The sequence below is a fragment of the Emiliania huxleyi genome, assembly GCF_000372725.1.
Source record: "Emiliania huxleyi CCMP1516 unplaced genomic scaffold EMIHUscaffold_36, whole genome shotgun sequence".
Classification (NCBI taxonomy): domain Eukaryota; phylum Haptophyta; order Isochrysidales; family Noelaerhabdaceae; genus Emiliania; species Emiliania huxleyi.
The window spans coordinates 139,153-158,752 of record NW_005199274.1 but is presented as its reverse complement, the minus strand read 5'-3'; the positions used below and the strand labels follow the sequence as shown (position 1 = coordinate 158,752).

The window sequence follows — 19,600 nt, the reverse complement described above, 5'->3', positions numbered from 1 at the left end:
ATGGGCAAGGTCATGGGCTACTCGAAAGACGACCGACGCGCGAGGGCATCCCACATCCTGCTGTCCTTCGATGCCTACCCGGAAGGGAGCTCGCCCGACTCCGAGGCGATGGCGAACGGGCTAAAGGCAAAGATCGAAGGCGGCGACTTCACGTTTGAGTTTGCGGCGGAGAAGTTCTCCGCAGTCTGCCGAGCGCGGTGGCGACCTGGGCGAGTTCAAGCGCGGCGCCATGGTGCCGGCGTTCGACGAGGCCGTCTTCAAGCAAGGTCGTGGAGGACGAGCCGCTCGGCACGATCTTAGGCCCGGTCAAGACGCAGTTCGGCCATCACTTGATCAAGGTGGTGCAGCGGGGAGAGTCATGAGGCGGGTGTCGCGGGACCGGCCGAGCGCTTGGATTGCATTCGGAGCAGGAGAGCAGTCGTGGCTTTGTTTGGATGCACACACGCCTCACAGTGGTGCGGCGCGCGTTGAGAAGGCGGTGCGCTAGCCGGCGGCTCTCGCGGCAAGTTCCAACCTTTCGCTCATCGCCCGCTCTGCGGCATGCTCAACCCTACAGTAGCTCCCCCACGGCATGTTTTGTACCGCCGGCGCGCTTCACATGTCAGAGTGAGAGAGATAACATGATCTCTACCCCGTACCCATAACTCTGTACAGTCATTCAGTACGCTGTCTTGTGTGTGTGACGACTGACGAGCGGTGAGGACGGCGAATTCGGATTGACTCCTCACATAACAAAATCGTGGCTGCTTTAACTCACGCGCCGTGTACGGCTCTATAGCGGATGACGGCCGTACTGCCTCGACGTGGCGCGTGCGGCATGCTACGCGTAGGCCGCCCTGCTCTGGCACAGGCTGAAGGGGCACGGCACGGCATGGGCAGCTCCAGCGGTGTGCGGTGTGCGGGGTAGTGAGTTTCTGAGTTACTGACTATATTCTCTCTGATACGAAACCAGCACGACGACACACACCAGTCCGCATCGGTTGCCACTCTCCCCGTGGGGGGTGCCCCAAGCAGCGTGCTGCAGTTGTAGCGCGACCGATCCGTTGTCGGCGCCACGAGCGACAAACTACCACTGCTACTATGACTGCCAACTGTGCTACGGAACCAGCCCCTCGCCACCACCACCACCGCTCCCTCCATCTCTGCCGCCGCCTTCTCTGCCACCATCGTCACCACCATTGCCGCCACCACAACCGCCACCGTCACCGCCGCCATCACCGCCACCATCGCCACCACCATCGCCACCACCACAACCGCCACCGTCGCCACCCCCACCCTCATCGCCGCCGCCCTCGCCGCCCCCACCCACGACACCTCCCTCTCCGCCTCCACCTTTGCCGCCTCCGCCCTCGCCGCCAACCTCGCCGCCACCGGCATTGCCACCTCCAGCCTCACCCTCAATTTGCGATGAGAGTGCGCTCAGCAGCGGCTACCAGGAGAGCCTTGGACCATGTTCCACGCTGGGTGATGATTGCGTTGGAGGGGGGCAGGCTCGCCAGCCTTATGAGTGGACCGAGGGGGGGTTCCGGATCACGATGACACAGAAGCACGACGTGACGTTTGCTGACGCCGGTGGCCAGACGTACCTGTGCAGCGTGCGGGCATTTGGCCCGTGGGGGGTGCCCCAAGCAGCGTGCTGCAGTTGTAGCGCGGCCGATCCGTTGTCGGCGATGGCTTTGCTCGCCCCTCGACCGCAGCCCTATGCGCATGCTCGCAAACCTCCGCAACGTCTCACGCGCGTCGTCCGTGTCGGCACACTTTCGGCGGCACGCCTCCACCGGCACTCGGAAGCACAAGATCGTCGTCGTCGGCGGTGGGGCAGGAGGTCTCTCCAGCGCCGCAATGCTCCTCCGGAAGGGCGGTCTGTCGGCAGACGTTGCTGTGGTGGAGCCGTCCAGCAGCCATTTTTACCAGCCTTTGTGGACGCTTGTCGGAGGTCCGCAACACGTTACCTGCCCAAGGGCCTGGCTAGCACCGTCCAGACGGTCTCTAGCAGTCGCCGCTGCACCCACGCATTCTGCTCCCCTTGGCCTGCCGAACGCTTCAGAGTCCAACACGGCCTTGCCTCACGCCTGCCCACTCGGCGTGGCCTGACGCCTGACGCCTGCCTGACGCCTGCCCGGCCCGGTCCCAGGCGGCATCAAAGAGGCGGAGGAGTCTCGCCGGGACATGGCCAGCGTCATGCCGAAGGATGCGACATGGATCCAATCGGCCGCAAAGACTATCGGTAGACTTGCACCGCCGCAATCATCTTTGTCGCCCCTGCACTGCTGAGATGTTGCGCATTCACAGCCCCCCCCCCCCCCCCCTGTCCGCAGATCCCGACGAGCAGGCCGTCATCCTCGAGTCCGGCGACAAGGTCTTCTACGACTACCTGCTCGTGGCCGCCGGCATCAAGGTGAACTTTGACTCGATCGCAGGCCTCAAGGAGACCATCGGCAAGAACGGTGTCTCTTCGATCTACGACTTCAACTACTGCACCGATGCGTGGAAGGATGTGGAGGCGCTCAAGAGCGGCACGGCTCTCTTCACGATGCCGAGCACCGCAGTGAAGTGCGGCGGCGCGCCACAGAAGATCATGTGGGTGGCGGAGGACTACTGGCGCCACCAAGCAAAGGTGCGCGACAACATCCACATCGAGTTCATGGCGGGCACCGGCGCTATCTTTGCGGTGCCAAAGTATGCGGCAGCGCTCGAGGGCATCCGAAAGGAGCGCGGCGTCGAGACGTCCTTCAAGCACGAGCTAATCAAGGTGGACGGGCCGAACAAGGTTACCTGGCGCGCCCTCAAGACAGACGCGTGAGCCTTCCCTGAATACCCTCACCTGTGAACATAGGTGGCCACCTTCCAGACGGACGAGGGCCCGGTCGAGCGCAGCTACGACCTGCTGCACGTAGTTCCCCTCATGGGTGCGCACGACTGGATCAAGGGGTCGAAGATTGCCGACCCCGACACTGGGTGTGCGTCCACAGACGCGTCCGCGCGCCACCCACATTCCAATCCCCGCCCGGCTTGGCCCTGCAGGTACGTGACCGTCGACAAGGACACGCTGCAGCACACCGCCTACCCAAACGTCTTTGCGATCGGCGACTGCTCCAACACGCCCAACTCCAAGACGGCCGCCGCCGTGACCGCACAGGCGTGCCGCGATCTAGGATACAAATTCAATGATCCACGCTGACGGGGTCATTCCAATCGCTAGGCGCCCGTTGTGGTGCACAATATGCGCCGTGTGATGGCGGGGAAGGCGCCCAATGCGACCTACGACGGGTATGCATCGTGCCCCATCGTGACGGGTCGGGGCAAGCTGATCCTTGCCGAGTTCAAGTACGGGAACGAGCTCGCCGAGTCGCAGAGCTGGTGAAATATAGCCGAGGTGGTGGAGGAGAGGGAGAGTGGGAGTCGGCGTCGTGTCAGTCGTGAGCTTCTGCGGCCGTAGGTACCTGGACCAGGGCAAGGAACAGCTCCCCTTCTTCTACTTGAAGAAGTACGTGTTTCCGTTCGCCTACTGGCGCGGCTCGCACACCCCATGCAGAGACGTTCCCTCTCATGCCTTGAGCCCCACTCTATGCCTACAGGAACTTTATGCTGCCCGGCCGCTGGTATGGCACGCGCACCATTTTCGAGCCCTCCTTCCCCGACCCCGCCTGAGAGGCTGTTACAAATGGTGAGCTGGGGGACACAGCGTACTGTTGAGTGCATGTACGGAGGTGGGTGCTGTGAGAGGAGAGAAAGCAATTCGCGCGGTTTTGCAAGCAGCGCCCGGCGATGTAATTGGCGCGTAAACTTCTTTTTGTCGCTTCCGACTGGTTTTTCACGTGCGCAAGTTTGGGCTGCTCGGGTGCGCTCTTCGCTGCCAAGTCGCCGGTTACTGATGCCCATCTCCGCCATCCCCAGCTCTCACACCGGTGCCGCGTTTTGGGTCCGTCTGCCATCGCCGTGCGACGCGGCCCCTGTAGTTTTGCACCGAACAGCTCAGCCGGCGCGGCCCCAGCCCGCTGCCATCGTGGCTCGGGCACGGCAGTCGATCCGTCACACCACATGCCCATTCCTGCGCAGGCGATGGGACTGAAGAAGCCAAGGCGGGGCGGAGCGCCGGGCACGCCGCTGCCGCTCAAGGTGCTGGCGGGCGGTGCAGCCACGCTGCTCTGCACCGCCGCGCTAGCCTTCCTCGCGATGCCATCGTCGGTGCAGCCGCCGCCGCCACAGGTGCGGGCGGCGCAGTCCTCCCTGCACGCGCTGAGCGCGCGCCGCATCGACGGCTCGCCGCTCGACCTCGCCACGCTTTCGGGCAAGGCGCGAGCAACACAGCACATCAGCACACACCAATACACGCACACACGTGGAGAGCCCCCCTCCCCTCACCTGCCCCCCGGGCAGGCGGTCCTGATGGTCAACGTTGCCTCGAGCTGAGGGTCGACAGACAGCGCGTATCCTGCGAAGGGATTCTTCTTCTTCTGACTGGCGGTTCGCTATATAGGTCGACGGGGAGCGCGTACGCGCAGCTCAAGCGGTGGCACGCCGAGTTTGGTGCCGCCCTCGAAGTCCTCCTCTTCCCTTCCGACGAGTGGCGGCAGGAGCGAGCAGGTCCCGACCATCATTCATCACGACTGGATGACAGTTCTTCGTTGTTAATCAGGAGCTGCCGACGGAGCAGATCCCGGCAGCGGTGGCGTCGCACGGGCTGCCGGCTGAGGCGCCGGCCTGGTGGGCAAGGCCTCTGTGTGTGTGTGTGTGTGTGTGTGATTGATGATGACTGATTCATTAGGCGCCAGGCTGCCACCTGATGGACAAGGTGACTCGATTCGACACCCTCCCAAACTCTCGTGAAGAGACTTCCCAGACCCCCCCCCTCCCCCGCCGCCTTTAAATATTTTATGGATTACGCTAAAAATAAATACCCTCCTCACGCCCGCCCCACTCCCACAGGTGGAGGTCAACGGCCCGCGCGCGGACCCGCTCTTCGAGCTCGCCAAGCGCTCCTTCCCAGGCGACGTGACCTGGAACTTCGACGGCGCTTTCGTCTTTGGGGCCGACGGCGCGCCGCTCAGCCGCACGGCATCGTCCAGCAGAGTAGCACGGACACGCGACTTGATCTCTCCTCTTCTAGGTGCGCCGCTCGGCCGCTTCTCGCTGCGCAGCGCGGACCTCTCCTACGCGTCGTCGCTCGTGCGCAAGGCTGTGGCCACCGCACGCTAAGCCGCCACCGCCCCGTCCCACGCCGCCCGTTTGCCCGCCGGCGTGGCCACGCGCCACCCTTCGCCAACCCCCAGCACTGTCTCCCCTTTGGAGGGGCGGCCCCCGCAGCACGCGCTGGCGCCGTCTCCGCCGGCCAATGACGCGAGCCGCGCAAAGCCCACACCGAGGGCGTCGCGGCCGTCGCCGAGGACCGTGCCGGCATGACGGCGCGGAGCCTGCCCGGAACGCCCGGGCTGCCGCGCTCAGGAAATTTTGCAACCTTGTAAACCGTAATTAGCAACCATCCCCGCCTGTACATGCACACCGCGCGCGATCTGGGGCGCACGTGTGCTCTCGGTAAACACCCAACTCCTGTCTGTCACTTGGCCTCGTACCACGTGGAGGCTGTGTTTGCGTCAACGACCAGATCGACGAGCAGCGAAGGCAAGTTCTCGTCGAAGGGCCGCTCCATGCACGCCACCACCTCGGCGCGCGCCTCGTCCGCGAGCTCCGCCGGCCCCTCGAACATCACCTCGTCGTGCACCTGCAGCAGGTTGCGGAAGCCCATCTCGCGCAGCTTCTCGGACCGCTGCAGCTTGATCATTGCGAGCGTCATGATGTCCGCCGCGCCGCCCTGGATGGGCGTGTTGATCGCGGCTCGCTCCATGTGCGCGCGCACGGCGCCGTTCCGCCCCTGGATGCCGGGCAGCGTGCGGTAGCGGCCGAGGAGGGTGCGCGTGGCGCCCGTCGCTCGCGCCGACGCGATGGTGTCCTTCTGCCACTGCAGCACCTCGGGCCGGTCCGCGTACCAGGCGCGCAGCATCTCCTTCGCCTCGTCGATCGAGACGCCCCAGTCCTTGGACAAGCCGTGCGCCGTCTTGCCGTACGCGATCGAGAAGTTGAGCGTCTTCGCGCGCCTCCGCTCCGACCCAAAGAGGTCCTTGAGCAGCGGCGCGGGAGGCTCGCCCTGCGAGTAGTCCCAGTCGAGCAGGCAGGTGCCGTCCTCCACGGCGCGGCGAACGTGGTCGAACATCCCCATCGCGGTGCGCGAGTGGAAGTCGCCCCCGAGCTTGAAGGCCTCGACCATCGAGGTGCACGCCGTCATGTGTGCGAGCAGCCGCAGCTCGAGCTGGCCGTAGTCTGCGACGACGAGGGCCTTGCCGGGGGCGGCGACGAAGGCGTCTCGGATGAGGTACTTGTCTTTCTCGAGCGCAGGCTGGTTCTGCAGGTTGGGGGTGCGGCTCGACAGGCGGCCGGTCTCGGTGTTGAGGTTGAGCGAGCAGTGGATGCGCGACGTGCCGTCGGCCAAGTCTTGCAGCGGAAGGATGAAGTTGGAGAGCATCGTGTCGATGGCGCCCATCTGGCAGAGCGCCTCGAGCGCACGGCACGCCTCCTCGCCGACCTCGCCCCCGCCGAACGCACCATACGCCGACCCGAACACGGGAGGGTCCTCGGACGGCCTGCCGGCGAGATGGCCCGAGATGGCCCGAGATGGCCCGAGATGGCCCGAGATGGCCCGAGATGGCCCGAGATGGCCCGAGATGGCCCGAGATGGCCCGAGATGTGCGGTGCGCGTGCGGCTTCCCGGACCTGCCCGCCAGCTCGCGCAGTGCGGCCGCGTCTGTCGCCGGCCAGCCGCTCTTGGTGGTCTTAGCGTGCTCGAGCTGGAGGGAGGAGAGCTCGAACTCGACCTCCTTCCGGCCGCTGTCCACGATGACGCCCTCCAAGGACACGCCTCCAGCCTCCACCACCGCCGCCGTCGCTGCCGCCGCCGCCTCGCGCGCCGCCGCAGCCGTCGGCGCCGCCGCCGCCGCAACCGGCGCGGCGGGCGCGGCCGCGGGAGAAGTGGTCTCCGCTGCCGGCGTCGACGGGCGCGGTCCCACCGCCTCGCTGGTCGACACCGCCTCGCTGAGCCTCTGCCGCAAGTCCGCCTTGAGCCGGAGCCCCTTGCGAGAGACGCCGCGCGCGTCGAGCTCCTCCTTGAGCTCGGACACCTTAAGCTTGCCCAGCCGCTCCCCAGTCAGCGCCGCACCGCCGCCGCCGCCCGCCGCACGCACCGCCTCCTCCTCCGCCGCCCGCCCCACCCCCGCCGCCGCCGCAAGCCCCGCCGTTGCCCCCGCCGCCGCCTCCCTCGCCGCCGCCTCCCTCGCCGCCGCGCCCGCCTCCGCACCGTGCGCGTGGCCGGTCGCGCGCAGCCTCGCCACGTGGAGCTCCTATTCACAACCCTCCCCCGATGCTGGCTCTCGTGCTTTCTTGTCTTCCGCCCTGGCCGCGCGGAGCTCCTCAAAGGCAGCTCGCTCCAGCTTGAACGTGCGCCGCAGCGGCAGCACCTCGGCCGAATTTCGCCTTGTCGCGCCGCCGAAGAGCAGGGTCTGCACCTGCGTGGCGAATAGTATGGGGAGATGTGGGGAGATGCGGGGAGATGTGGGAGATGTGGGGAGATGTGGGGAGATGTGGGGAGATATGAGCCGCCGGAGAGCAGGGTCAGCACCTGCGTGCCCGAGCCGACGTTCATGTACCACGCTGCCTCAGTGTACCTCGCCGCCCACTTGCGAAACGTCAGCTCCGCCGCGTCGCGGTCGGCCTGGGCGCGCGTCTGCGCCAGCGGCAGCTTGGACCGCACGTCCACCATCACTCCGGCGCGCTCCATGTCGGTGAGCAGCTCGCCTGGGAGGGGGAGAGGCGCAGAGACGGCTCCGAGCCTCGGCTCCGAGGCGGCGGTGTGGGAAGCTCGGTGGGAAACTCGCCGAACGGCCGCCAATACTCGGTGTAAAAGTCGAAGAGCGAGCGAGTGCGCAGCCACTCCATGCGCGAGAGGCGCGCCTACGGGCAAGGGGCCCAGAGAAGGCTGCCCGCAAGGCTGCCCGCAAGGCCCGCTCCGAGAGTGGGCGCGCCTCGAGCTCGCGGTAGAGCAGCCACGTGCCTAGTCTCGTGCCCTCAGCTGTGAGACCTCTCTCCGCATCAAGACCTGCCGCTCGAGCGGCGGCGCGCCCTTGGCGTCGTACACGGCGTACTGCACCCAGTCCGGCCGCGTCAGCGGGGACGCCTAGGACATATGGGGAGATCTGGGGAGATCTGGGGAGATCTGGGGAGATCTGGGGGCCAGTCCGGCCGCGTCAGCGGCGGCGCCTGAAGCGAGTCGAGCGGCGGCAGCTCGATGATCTTGCCCGGCGTGCCGTCCTTGCGCAGCTTTGGCTCGCCGAAGATCTCCTTCATCGACACCTTTGCCACGCCGACCAGCTCTTCGGTCAGCGGCAGGGACTCAACTCATACATGAATGAGTTCACTGCCTCACCTTTGCCCGGCCGACCAGCTCTTCGGTCAGCGCGGCGAGCGAGTAGCCCGCGAGGCGGGACGCGTCCCACAGCCGCGCCATGTGCATCGTGTCGCCTCCGAAGCCGACGACGTCGACGCCGTGGTTGTACAGCACGTGCCTGTCAAAGCCATAGTTGTGCCAGACCTTGAGCGCAGACTCACGCTCAAGCCAGGGCTTGAAGGCCTCGAGCACGCCCGGCTCGGTCGTGTCGACGAAGAGGGCCTTCCCGGGCCCCGAGCCGACGTCCAGGTCGGGCCCCGAGTAGACGGTGATGCAGAGCACCCTCCCCTGCCCGAGCGGCGAGCGGCCGAGGTCGAGGTCCGCCACCTCGGTGTCGCAGGCGTGGATCAGCTCGTCGCGAGCACACAGGAGGGCGGCGACGCGGCGCGCCTCGGCGGCGTCGCTCACCTCGTGCACGCCGACCTCCTCCTGGTCGTGGAACCCCGGCGTGAAGTCGCCCACCGGACGAGCACGAGCCGCCTCGGCCGCCGGCGAGGCGGCGGCGGCGGCAGTCTCGCGTGCGGCTGCGGCGAGGCGAGCACCAGCGCCGTCAGTCACGCTGGAGGCGTCACTGGAGGCGCGTGCCTCGCGCGATAGCCCGCTCCACCCGACGTCGTTCGCACCCCTCGCCGTGGCCGCGGCGCTGGAGACCCACCTGCCGTCCTCGGCTATCGCCCACGTGCGGCGCGCGCTCGCCGCCAGCCGCGAAGTGCGCGGCCGCGCGGCTCGCCCGACGAGAGCTAGGCCGCGCCAAGCGAGTCCAGGAGTCATCAGCAAGCACAAGAGGAGGGAGGTCGCTCGCAACACGAGGCCCCGGCTCGCCATGATGGCATTTTCCACGAAAGAAAGAAAATATCCGGAACACCAGAACAAGGCGCTCTAGGCCTGCCGTGCGTACTGTACGGCTTAGGCGAAATGTTCCTCGCTGCGGCGCAAGACGAGGGCACCTTCGGCGAGTTCCCGTTCGAGGTGGCAGCGGCGGCGACCGCCCGGCTGCTCAAGCCTCAAGGTCAAGCACCACACGCGCTCCGGCGCGTGGGTCGAGATCACGCCGGGCAGCCCTAGCCAGGCCTCACGCGCTGGCCGCGACCGCGACCGCGGCTCTCGCTTGAGCCCGAACTGCCCCGTCAGACATGTCGGAATTGTCGGAGAAAGCGACTAGCACACCTCTGTCAAGAGTCCCCAGAAACCCCCCTTCTCTAGGTGAACTGCTGACAGGGTTTGCGATGAGGAGCGATCCGAACCGCGTTTTTGTTGTCGCTTGGTCTGTGATCTCTCAATATGTTTAAATAATGGAGCCGGTTAAAGCCGGTTACTGACGTATGGCCTTATGCGAAATTATGCCTATTTTTTTTTGTCTTTTGCTCTTGATACTTCTTACTTGTGCTGTTATGTATGTGTAATGTTTTGTTCGTCGTACGCGCGTCCCGATCATCTCGTGACGTGCGGCATGGGTCGGACAATGTGCTGAGCACTCGAGGCACGCCGGCTCTCTGCGGGTGGACTGAGAGCGGGCCCGCTCGAGGGCTTGCCGTGCCGACCTCCACCAGCCGGGGGACCTCCGGCCGGGGAGCCTTCGCGCGCCTCCCGCCTGGAGAGCGGCGTGCTTGCGCAGACTTGCGCGCTTCGGCCCAGTGCGGGGGCGCTCCGGTGCGCCGCGCTTACCACTGGCGCCCGCCGCCGCCGCCGCCGTAGAAGCCGCCGCCGCCACCCTGGGCGCCGTAGCCGCCGCCGTAGCCGCCGGGCGCGCCGCCGCCGTACCCGCCGCCGCCGCCGTACCCGCCGCCGCCGCCGTACCCGCCGCCTCCCTGGCCGCCATAACCTGCGGGGCAAGGCTCAGAGAATCAGAGAAGGGGTTGAGACAGGGCGGGGCTAGAGGGGGCTTAGAGGGCGGCGGCGCTGCCTCCTCCGCCGTACCCGCCGTCTCCTCCGTATCCGCCGCCGCCGTACCCGCCGCCGCCGTACCCTCCTCCGCCGCCGTACCCGCCGCCGCCTCCGCCGCGCCGGTCCTCGCGGAAGCCGCCGATGATGCGCGTGGCGCGCTCCTTGCCCTGAGGGGTGGGAAGGGGGGGGGGGGGGCGTGGGCTGGGCGTGGAGCGGGCGAGGGCGTGGAGCGGGCGTGGAGCGGGCGAGGAGCGGGCGAGGAGCGGGCGAGGAGCGGGCGAGGCGAGAGAAAGGGGCGGGCCAGGGACAGCACGGGGCGGGGGCGGCGCGGTGAGGGAGGGGGTGGCGAGGGAGGGGGCGGCGATGAGGGCGGCGGCGGCGAGGGAAGGGGGCGGTGGTGGGGGCGGAAAAGGAGATGGCGGCGGTGGCGGTGAGGGTGGCGGCGGGGACGGCGGCGGCGGAGGCGATGTGGCGGCGGGGACAGCGAACCTTCTTGTCATCCCACTCCTTCACGAAATGGACCGCGCTGCCTTGGGCGAGCGCGTTGCCGTCGCTGATCTGCGAGAAGTGGCAGAAGAGGTCCTCCCCGCCGTCGTCGGGCGCGATGAAGCCGAAGCCCTTCTCACCGTTCCACCGCACCACCTTGCCCTGGATCATGCCCTCTGGCGGCGGGCCCGAAACGCCGCCGCCGCCGCCGCCGCCGCCGAGTGCATCCTCCTCGCCGCCGGTGACTTGCTCGGCGCGCTCCTTGCCCTTGCGCTCGTCGTACACCTTGACAAACTGCACCTGGGCGCCCTCCCGCAGCATGTTGCCGTCGAGGATGGACGAGTAGTGGCAGAAGAGGTCGCCACCGCCGTCGTCGGGCTTGATGAAGCCGAAGCCCTTGTAGTTCCAGCGGAGGGCCGTGCCGGTTCCCCGCGGGCCGGCGTCGCCCGCGCCGGCGTCGCCCGTCATCGCCGCATCTCCCATCATTGCCGGCGAGAACACACAGACGCCGCGGAGCTGCTCTCCCCGATGAGCGGAGGTGCCACCCACAGGACACGGAGAGCACGAGGAGACGAAATGTGGGTGCTTCGTGAATATGGAGGCGCTCGCCGCGTGCGGCAATTGAGCGCCTCCCTCTCTCTCCGGCTGCGCGCCTGACCGGTGCGGCCTCCGAGTCGGCGTCTAGCGCGCGCGATAAGGTTTTTGCTCGCCTTCCCTGGGACCCCGTGTTGCGTGACTCTGTGCAATTTCGGGCCCGGGGTTGTGCGTTTACGTGAATACGGGTATGCGATGAGAAGCGACCCGAAGGGTTTCTCGGAGGTTAGCACCACTAACCGCCGAAGCGCAAGCACTTGGAGCAAGAACACTACGACCTGGGTCGGGCTCATACTAGCACCCCACCTCGCGGGCCGATATTCCACAGCCTGGTTCCGTTCACACTTCTGCGCAAAGTGAGGGGAGACCCTTGCAGCACACACGGAGTACGACACGCTCCCACCGCAAGCGCAGCGAGAGCAGCAAGGCGCAAGGCCATGGGCTACGCTCCGCCTCGCTCTCCCGACACGCAGCCAGTCGGCGTCAAGAAGAGACGCTCGCCGAAGCCCGGCCCGAGCCACATCATTGACCTGCGGCCGGCGCTCGAGGCAGTGCACGTCAGCAGCGCCCGGTGCGCCCTTGCATATCTGCCGTGGGAGTTGGGCGCTCGACCCTCCACTCCAGAGAAGGAGCACAGGTCCGGGCCACCGGACGCCGGGCTAAGCCTGCGCAGCGAGAGGCCGCACGCTGGCGAGCGCGATGCCGCGCCGCAAAAGCTGCGTGTCTCGCGCATTTGTGTCGAGGACATTGTGTCTGCCCAGATTGACGCGTGCGATCCGCTGAAGACCCTCCCCGCGGCCGACTTCTGCCACGTGCTCTCCGAGGTGACGGACATCGTGGTGCGGGTCATGACCGAAGGCGAGCGCGCGGTGCGTGCCGGACCCCGTAGATGCTGAAAGCACGGGCCTCCCGACGCTACTCTCACTCAGGACTTGAGAATCACCGCGGCATCCCCGTGCAGCGCAGGTGTGCGACGGCGAGGACCTCGCCTTCATCAGGCGGCGCGTGCAGGAGCTGGTCCAGCCAGGGCCGGGAGCGTCGGAGGGCATGGTGGTGTACGATTACGAGCAGGCTAGCAGGCGGGGCGAGCGGCAGCGCGCGGCGGCGCCGTCGACAGAGCGCTTCCAGCGGTACGACCACGTGGCGTGCCGGCTGGACGGGGGCACATGGGCCAGCGGCGTCGTGCACCTGCACGCCAAGCTGCCCTTCGTGCACGTGAAGCTGATCGACCCGGACGACATGTACAACCACGGTCGGATCATCGCCGTGCCGGAAGGCGCGTGCCACCTGCAGCGGGCCGCCGTCTGCGATGACTCGGCGCTGTTTTACCCCGTCATCAACCTGCGGAAATCGGCATAGTGTGTGTAGCTAGCAGTATGTAGTTGGAGCGACTCTCTCTTCGTTCGAATGTGTGTGCTGCCTCTGTGTCGCCCCCGTCGATCGCGAGCGAGTGTTCCTTCAGGGATGTCCTGCTTATTCTATTTCTGTCTGAGCCCGCTTTCTAGGTAAGTCGCTCGAGTAAGTAACGAGTCGAAACGAGGTACCGGAGTACGTGGCTGGGTTCACAGCGATTGTAGGAAAGTGTCGTCGGGAACTACACGTTAAACGGTCGGGGTCGCGGCCTTCCGACTCGCGCCTCCGCCTCACTGGCACTATTGTAGCCCTGGCCGGTGCGCGTGTGAAGTTTAAGTTCCGGAGTGAAAATTCGAACGCGTTCTCTAACGGTGACCAAAAAATGTCCACCTCAGAGGCACCTCCGGAGGCCGGCCGCCGCACGCCGGCGACACAGTCAGCATTGGCCAGCCGGTGGCGCTGGCGCCCGCCTGGCCAGTGGCGCCGCTGCCGGGGCAAGGTCCGCCCGTCACAGCCGGCATATTCCTTGGCTCAATCGAACCGCAGCAGCAGGGTTTGACGGCCGAGGCTGCGATCCAGCATGCTGAGCCGCGCGTGGCTACGCGCTCCACGCAGAGCGTGTTTGCGTCGCCTGCAAGAACGTTGCGCGCATCCGCACCAGAACCAGAGCCCAGACAGCATCAGAGCGAGCCGAGGCGCCCACCCTTCGTTGTGCCGCCGGCGCAGTTGCTTTGGGAGCCCACAATGCCAGGGCCAGTGATGCCAGGGGCTGTGGTTCCGGGCGCTGTGCCGCCACTCCCACCATTCGTTGTGCCGCCGGCGCAGTTGCTTAGGGAGCCCACAATGCCAGGGCCAGTGATGCCAGGGGCTGTGGTTCCGGGCGCTGTGCCGCCACTGAGTCTGCAGATTGGCTCGTCGGCCGCCATGGCGTGCCAGCAGTACCATGGGGAGGCGAGGCCAATCAGACAACAGAAGAAGCGAAAGGCGGAGGAGATGGACAGCGTGGCTGGCAGCGCGGGCGCTTCAGCGGCTCCGACGGCTTCTGCGTCGCCAGCCGCTTCGCCAGGCGTGTGGACGGAGCCCACGCCGTCTCCCGCCCCTTCGCCCGCGCCGCTGTCTGCGCTGAATCCACCTGAGATGGTCTCAGCACCGCCCAAGGCTTCTGGAGGCGACACCGGCAGCGAGGGTGGAGATCAGGCCGCTGTCACCATCGCTGTCGCTGCCTTCGACGAGTCGTCAGCCATGGAGCAAGAGCTCTTTGCAGGCTGGCAGCTCACGCAGATCTGCACCGTGCACCAGCAGCGCCTTCAGGCAGGCGAGGACCTGCGGAACCACCACGCGATGGAGACACTTGCGGAGGCATCTGAGGCGATGTCTCCTACGATTGGACCTGCGCTCGGCCCGGCCGACGCGCCTTCTCCTCCTCTTTCCAATCCGCCGTCGCCACCTGCACCCCAAGTGAGGCTGGCCTCGCTCGAGGTTGGTCAGGCTATCTTTTGGCCATTGGCCATCGCCGTTGTTATTGTGGCGATGGCGATGTACGGCATAAAAGTGTGGCTTGCAGAGGCTGGCCATGTCGGAGCGGTGCCATCCTGCGAGGCACTGACTTCGTCGGGCATCGGGGCGGCGGCAGACGAGGCCAAAGCCATGTCGGCGCTGGAAAGAACTGTGATCGTGGTGCGCGGGCTCCTCATCGTGTTCGCGGCTCTGAAACTCACCGGCAGGGACCGCGTTGCTTCGGTTCTCGTATGTGTCAGCACGATCGGGTATCGGGACGGAAATGCACATGCTCGCCACGGTCCTCACTCTTACGCCCTGCGAGATGACGCTCATGTTGGAGATGCTCGCCAACGTGTGGAAGGCCAACGTCTTGGGACAGCTCGGCTTTGGGTCCATCATCGGCTACGATCCCATGCCGCGTGCCCGCCTCCTCGGCCTGCTTGCCGCCACGTTCCTCCTCAAGGCCGTCAGGTATGGCCTCGTCTATGGCAAGACGGGCGACGTCGCCGCGCTTGCCTCTCGGCTGCAGATCGAGGTCCTCCCGATGCTGCTCGGCATGCTCGTTGCAAACTGTGAGCGGCGTTGGAGCTGGTGTTGGGCCGCGTTCAGGCGTTCGGGCTTCCTTGAGGCGTTCGAGCTGCCCGGCCCGCACCTCTTCACGATGATGATGCGGCGGCAGCGGCGGCGGCGTCAGCTAGCTGCCGTCTGAAAGATGTGTTTCGTTTGCGCTTATATTCATATCGGTCTCTGCAGCTTCAGAGCCGCTAACTAGCTGGTATGAATGCATGCACTTACTCCTACAGTATGTCGCCCCTCCGCTGCCTCCGCTGCCTACCGCGGCGCCGCTCCACCTCGTCCCGAACCCGAACCCTGGCCCTGGCCCACGGACTGCCCCCCTCGTTCGCCGGACTGGAGCGCTGCGTCTGCTCCCCCTCCTTCTCCTCCGCAATCACCTCCATCACCTCCATGTCGTACTCCGTGCCCCGGTGCATCCCTCGCGCGGTCGTCCGTCGCGAGGAGAGGCCGTACATAGTCTCGATGGACGACACGCGCTCGGTCAGGTTATCGACGAGCCTGTGCTGGATGCCAAAGAGTAGCCAAAAGGACAGGAGGACGATGAGCGGGCCAGTGGACCCCTCCAGGTTACCTCGCAACCCGGCCCTCTCCTCGAGGCGCCGCAGCATCCCCACTCCGTTGCGCGCTGCCACAAGCCACACCCACCCCACGAAGAAGGAGAAAGAGTTGGAGACAAAGAAGCGCTCCACCGTTGCACGCGAGGCGATGTCGTCGCCGCCGTATACCGGCTCCCCCGTCACCACAAACCAGGCGACGGCAAAGGCGGCGGCGGCGAGGGCGAGCAGAACGTTGATGGCGAGGACGTCAATGTCGGGGGGCATGGCTTCGGAAAGGGTCGGGAAGATTACGATGGCCACGTCGAGCCACGCGCACCCAGCTACCCAGCTCATCGCGGCCTGCACCAAGTCGGAGAAGGAGCAGGCCGCCTCGACGACGAGGTCGCGGTGGCCGGCTGCAAGCTTCGGGCTGGATGACTTTATCCTGATCTCCATCAGCTCGAGCGCGGCGCTGAACATCGCGCCCGCGAAGGTGGAGACGCCGGCCCACAGCAGCAGCAGCTTGGTCGTCAGCAAGGGCCCGTCCGCGCCCACGAGGACGGTCCTGTACGACGCATAGTACCAGGCCGACATGACCGTGATCGTGCAACCCCGCGCAACCATGGACCACAGGTCGCTGACCAAGTCCTCGACAAAGTCGATGCACCGCCCGTCGCCCCACTCGATGTTTTGTGCCCAAGGCTGTATCTTGAGCAGCACAAACGCGCTCGTCACGGTGAGGAGAGAGGCGAACCCTATTTCGAGGCCGGTGCAGTCCGGCTCGACCTCAGGCACGAGCGCAGCAGAGTGGTTCGCGTTGAACACGCACGCTTCGCCCCTGAGCGTCATCGCGCAGAGGCCTGGGTGCGCGGCTTTCACCTCCCTCAAGAGCTTGTCGGTGGCAAAGGCGAATGCCCACCCCGTCGTGTACTTGAGCATCATGGGGAGCTGGTGGAAGCCTCTCCATCGGTCTGCCAACCCGGTCCACTCGGCCATGTGCTTGCCAAAGCCGCCAATGGGGACGCTGGCGAGCGCGAAGATGTACTGCGAGCTGGCCGGCGCCTCTGTTGTGCATGCCAGCTCCAGGTAGTTCTCGCAGTACAACGTCGGGTGCAGCTGGAAGATGGCATTGGACCAGAGATCAAACCACAGCCGTGACAGCACGAAGACCGTAGTGTCCTCAAAGAAGGTTGCAACCGTCGTCATCTCGCCCACCAAGGAGGACGCGAGCAGAGCACGCGCGTCCGCTATCCGTGGGGGCCAGGTCAGAAAGAGGAGGACGATAAACTGCATCGGCGTCGGGAGATCGGAGGCTTCACTCGTTGCACCAGAAGTCCTCACTGTGTCAGCGTCGTCCATGTTGCGCCGCGTCGAAATGCTAGTGTTCGACGAGCGCAGCCTCGGCGGTGGCGAGTCCCGCCTGCTCATTGTGTGAGGGAGAACGATGACGCGGAACCCTGCTTTTGTGTGAGCGAGGGAGAACGCTGCAGAGCTGCAGAGCTGCAGGGCGCGGCGCGCTGAGCGATACGTTCGTCCCTCGTCACTGTGATCCGCTAAAAACAATATTTTTTGGAGGAGCAACCCAGCATTAAAAAAACGCACGGAGAACATGAAGAAGAAGAAAGAGAGATGCCACTCGCTCTCGGGCCCAGAGCTACAGGCGGGAGATTTGTTTTTGAGCTAGCCTATGAAACAACGCAAAAGGGGAAAGAAAAAAGAAAACAGACAAGCAAAGGGAGGGATGGAAACGCAAAAGGGCACATCGCCGGCTCCAGAGTATATTTTCCCATACCACCCAAGCACCCAAGACAGCTTGGAGAGCTCCTGGTCCCGCAACATTTCGTAACGATAGTCCGCAATTGGCCATCTGAATCCTTCAGCCTCCGCACGCGTACCTAGCACCTACTACTCGAGTAGGGCTAGGCTCTTGGGCGGCGCGCCGCCGCCCAACACTTCACAACGGACCTGGTTGCTCGGCAAGGCTTGCGGTCGGCCGCCTGGTCGGCGAGCGGTCTGCCATGGCCTCTCTCCACCCGTTCCTAGTCCTCCTCTCGCTCGCTAGGGCGTCGAGCCTGGCCATCGAGGCGGGCCCGCTGGGCAGGGAGCTCTTTGTCGCCCGGCGCGCCGCCTCTGCCGTCGGCGGCCTTCTCGCGGCGGGCGGCGCTGTCTCTGCTGGTGAGGCCCTCCTGGCCGAGAGCCTCCGCGGCGCCGCGGTGGCCGCCGGTCGATGGGTCACCCACATCGAGGCTGGCGCCGTGAGCATCGCGTACCTGGGCCGGCCTCCGCCCTCGCTCGAGGACGGGCTCGGGACGGCACACACGGCGCCTCTGGTTGGCGTTGTGTGGCGTGGCGGCAGCGGCGGCGAGGGCGGCATCGGCGGCGACACGTTTTACGCGACGGCCAACGGGGGCGCCTGGCAGGTGCGAGGCGGGGGTGAGCCCGTCGAGGCGGCGCTTGGCGGCGCCTCGCCGGTTGCGAACGTGGTGAGCTGCAGCCACGGCGCGGACTGCGCCGAGGTTGAGATGATGGCTCGCATGCTTCGTGAGACGGGGACGGGGATGCCGCTCGAGATCCGGCGCCCACCCGCACGGGGCGGGGAGACCTCCGCCGACGTCGACGCCGACACCGCCGCCTCCGCTGCCGCCTCCGCCTCCGCCTCCGCTGATGTGCTCCTCGACCTGCTCACCGCTCGGGCCGACGTGCTGGTCGATCCGAGCCTGCTCGGAACCTGCTCGGAACCTGCTCGGCGCGCTCTTGTAGGCCGACGTCTTGGTCGCTCCGCCGAGCCGGTTCGCACCGCGGCCGCGCTACCCCCCGGCGGGCGTGCTCGCTGCGTTCGGCGTGCTCTTGCCGGAGGCGCAGCCAAGGGGGGGGAGGGGAGGGGAGGGGAGGGGAGGGGAGGGGAGGGGAGGAGAGGAGAGGAGAGGAGAGGAGAGGAGAGGAGAGGAGAGGGCATGGCGGCCCTTCATGAGCCAATCCACGACACGTCCACGACACGTCCCCGCGCCCGTCTGCACCAGGCGGGAGGAGCGCTCTGCGATGTCTACGGTGAGCCGCTCTGCCCATGTCCACGACACGACCACGACACGACCACCACACGTCCACAAACGGTCCGCGAAACGTCCACGACACATCCTCGACGACACGCCCACGACACGTCCGCGACACGTCCCACGACACGTCCACGACACGTCCCTCAGGCGAGCCTCTCGATGTGGCGGCCGCTGTGACACGTCCCACGACACGTCCACGACACGTCCCTCAGGCGAGCCTCTCGATGTGGCGGCCGCTGTGACGGCGCGGGTGTACGACTCCGGCTCGTCGTAGCCAGATGCGGGAGATCACCCCGTATCTCCTCCGATCTCGAGCCCCAGATGCGGATGCGAAAGTTTGTGCGCTCGCGGCCTGACTGTGGGAGATATGAGGAGATATGAGGAGATATGAGGAGATATGAGGAGATATGAGGAGATATGACTGTGGCGTTCTCTTTGGGGCGGTAGGCTCGTCTGCGCTGCCGGCGCGCGGGCTGCTCGCAGGGGCCCTAGATGCGGGACATCTCCCCATATCTCCCCATATCCCGAGGCTTGGGTGCGGGATCTCTCCCCACATCTCCCCATATCCCGAGGCTTGGGTGCGGGATCTCTCCCCACATCTCCCCATATCTCGAGGCTTGGGTGCGGGATCTCTCCCCACATCTCCCCATCCCTTAGGCGGAGGACAGATCCCAGTGCCTCCGAATCGCGCTCCCAGTGTGATCCGTCTCCGGTGTATTCTGACTCCAAGGCTGCTCGTGTTGCACGCAGGCCGGGGACGCCAGCGTGCTGCCCTACTTCGCGCGCTCCTCGCGCGCCGCCTTCCCGTCGCCGCGCGGCGCACTCGACAGCGTCCTCGACGAGATGCGGCGAGATATGCGCCGAGATTGGAGCGAGATCCGGAGCGAGATGGGCCGAGAGATTGGGCGAGAGATTGAGGCCGAGAGATTGGGCGAGAGGGGGCCGAGGGCCTCCCTCTGACCCTTCCCTGGCCCTTACCTTCTCGGAACCTTGCTGCAGGCTGCGCGGCGAGTGCGCTCTGCCCTTGCGGCGGGCGGCTAAGGTGGTCGACGCGGACGGCTGGGAGCTCGGCTTGGGTGGCGTGGGCGAGGGCGGGGACATGGGCGTGTGAGGTTGCGTGTCTC

General features: G+C 66.2%; 7 protein-coding genes across 7 annotated transcripts; 5 read left to right on the top strand and 2 right to left on the bottom strand.

Moving 5' to 3' along the window:
• Positions 1-362, top strand: EMIHUDRAFT_208671 (hypothetical protein; the record flags this gene model as incomplete). Its single annotated transcript, XM_005772321.1, has 2 exons — positions 1-173; positions 251-362. The coding sequence occupies 2 exons, from the start codon at positions 1-3 to the stop codon at positions 360-362; spliced, it is 285 nt and encodes a 94-aa protein (XP_005772378.1).
• A 1,339-nt stretch (positions 363-1,701) lies between these two features.
• Positions 1,702-3,651, top strand: EMIHUDRAFT_310574 (sulfide quinone reductase-like protein; the record flags this gene model as incomplete). Its single annotated transcript, XM_005772320.1, has 8 exons — positions 1,702-1,936; positions 2,135-2,227; positions 2,319-2,770; positions 2,837-2,958; positions 3,025-3,127; positions 3,203-3,360; positions 3,440-3,499; positions 3,579-3,651. 8 exons carry the CDS (start codon positions 1,702-1,704, stop codon positions 3,649-3,651), a joined length of 1,296 nt encoding a protein of 431 aa, XP_005772377.1.
• A 409-nt stretch (positions 3,652-4,060) lies between these two features.
• EMIHUDRAFT_355206 (hypothetical protein) lies at positions 4,061-5,328 on the top strand. Its single transcript, XM_005772319.1, has 6 exons — positions 4,061-4,296; positions 4,381-4,415; positions 4,481-4,696; positions 4,769-4,795; positions 4,930-5,038; positions 5,111-5,328. The coding sequence occupies exons 4-6, from the start codon at positions 4,787-4,789 to the stop codon at positions 5,197-5,199; spliced, it is 207 nt and encodes a 68-aa protein (XP_005772376.1). The 5' UTR covers positions 4,061-4,296; positions 4,381-4,415; positions 4,481-4,696; positions 4,769-4,786; the 3' UTR covers positions 5,200-5,328.
• Positions 5,329-5,557: 229 nt separating this feature from the next.
• On the bottom strand, positions 5,558-9,319 carry EMIHUDRAFT_208668 (hypothetical protein; the record flags this gene model as incomplete). The annotated part of the gene is made up of 9 exons (XM_005772318.1): positions 5,558-6,638; positions 6,769-6,899; positions 7,062-7,172; positions 7,509-7,556; positions 7,670-7,880; positions 7,922-8,001; positions 8,147-8,224; positions 8,474-8,923; positions 9,053-9,319. The coding sequence occupies 9 exons, from the start codon at positions 9,317-9,319 to the stop codon at positions 5,558-5,560; spliced, it is 2,457 nt and encodes an 818-aa protein (XP_005772375.1).
• Positions 9,320-10,377: 1,058 nt separating this feature from the next.
• EMIHUDRAFT_101973 (hypothetical protein) lies at positions 10,378-11,350 on the bottom strand (the record flags this gene model as incomplete). Its single annotated transcript, XM_005772317.1, has 2 exons — positions 10,378-10,545; positions 10,868-11,350. 2 exons carry the CDS (start codon positions 11,348-11,350, stop codon positions 10,378-10,380), a joined length of 651 nt encoding a protein of 216 aa, XP_005772374.1.
• A 2,205-nt stretch (positions 11,351-13,555) lies between these two features.
• On the top strand, positions 13,556-15,020 carry EMIHUDRAFT_208664 (hypothetical protein; the record flags this gene model as incomplete). Its single annotated transcript, XM_005772316.1, has 2 exons — positions 13,556-14,551; positions 14,634-15,020. 2 exons carry the CDS (start codon positions 13,556-13,558, stop codon positions 15,018-15,020), a joined length of 1,383 nt encoding a protein of 460 aa, XP_005772373.1.
• Positions 15,021-17,441: 2,421 nt separating this feature from the next.
• Positions 17,442-19,587, top strand: EMIHUDRAFT_101970 (hypothetical protein; the record flags this gene model as incomplete). Its single annotated transcript, XM_005772315.1, has 3 exons — positions 17,442-18,212; positions 19,227-19,282; positions 19,476-19,587. 3 exons carry the CDS (start codon positions 17,442-17,444, stop codon positions 19,585-19,587), a joined length of 939 nt encoding a protein of 312 aa, XP_005772372.1.
• Between the last annotated feature and the right edge of the window lie 13 nt (positions 19,588-19,600).

Excerpts from the sequence above, each read along its gene's own strand:
- EMIHUDRAFT_355206 (XM_005772319.1), top strand. Across the intron at positions 5,039-5,110 it reads TTTCGTCTTTGGGGCCGACG|GTGCGCCGCTCGGCCGCTTC; the intron begins GCGCGCCGCTCA and ends CTCCTCTTCTAG.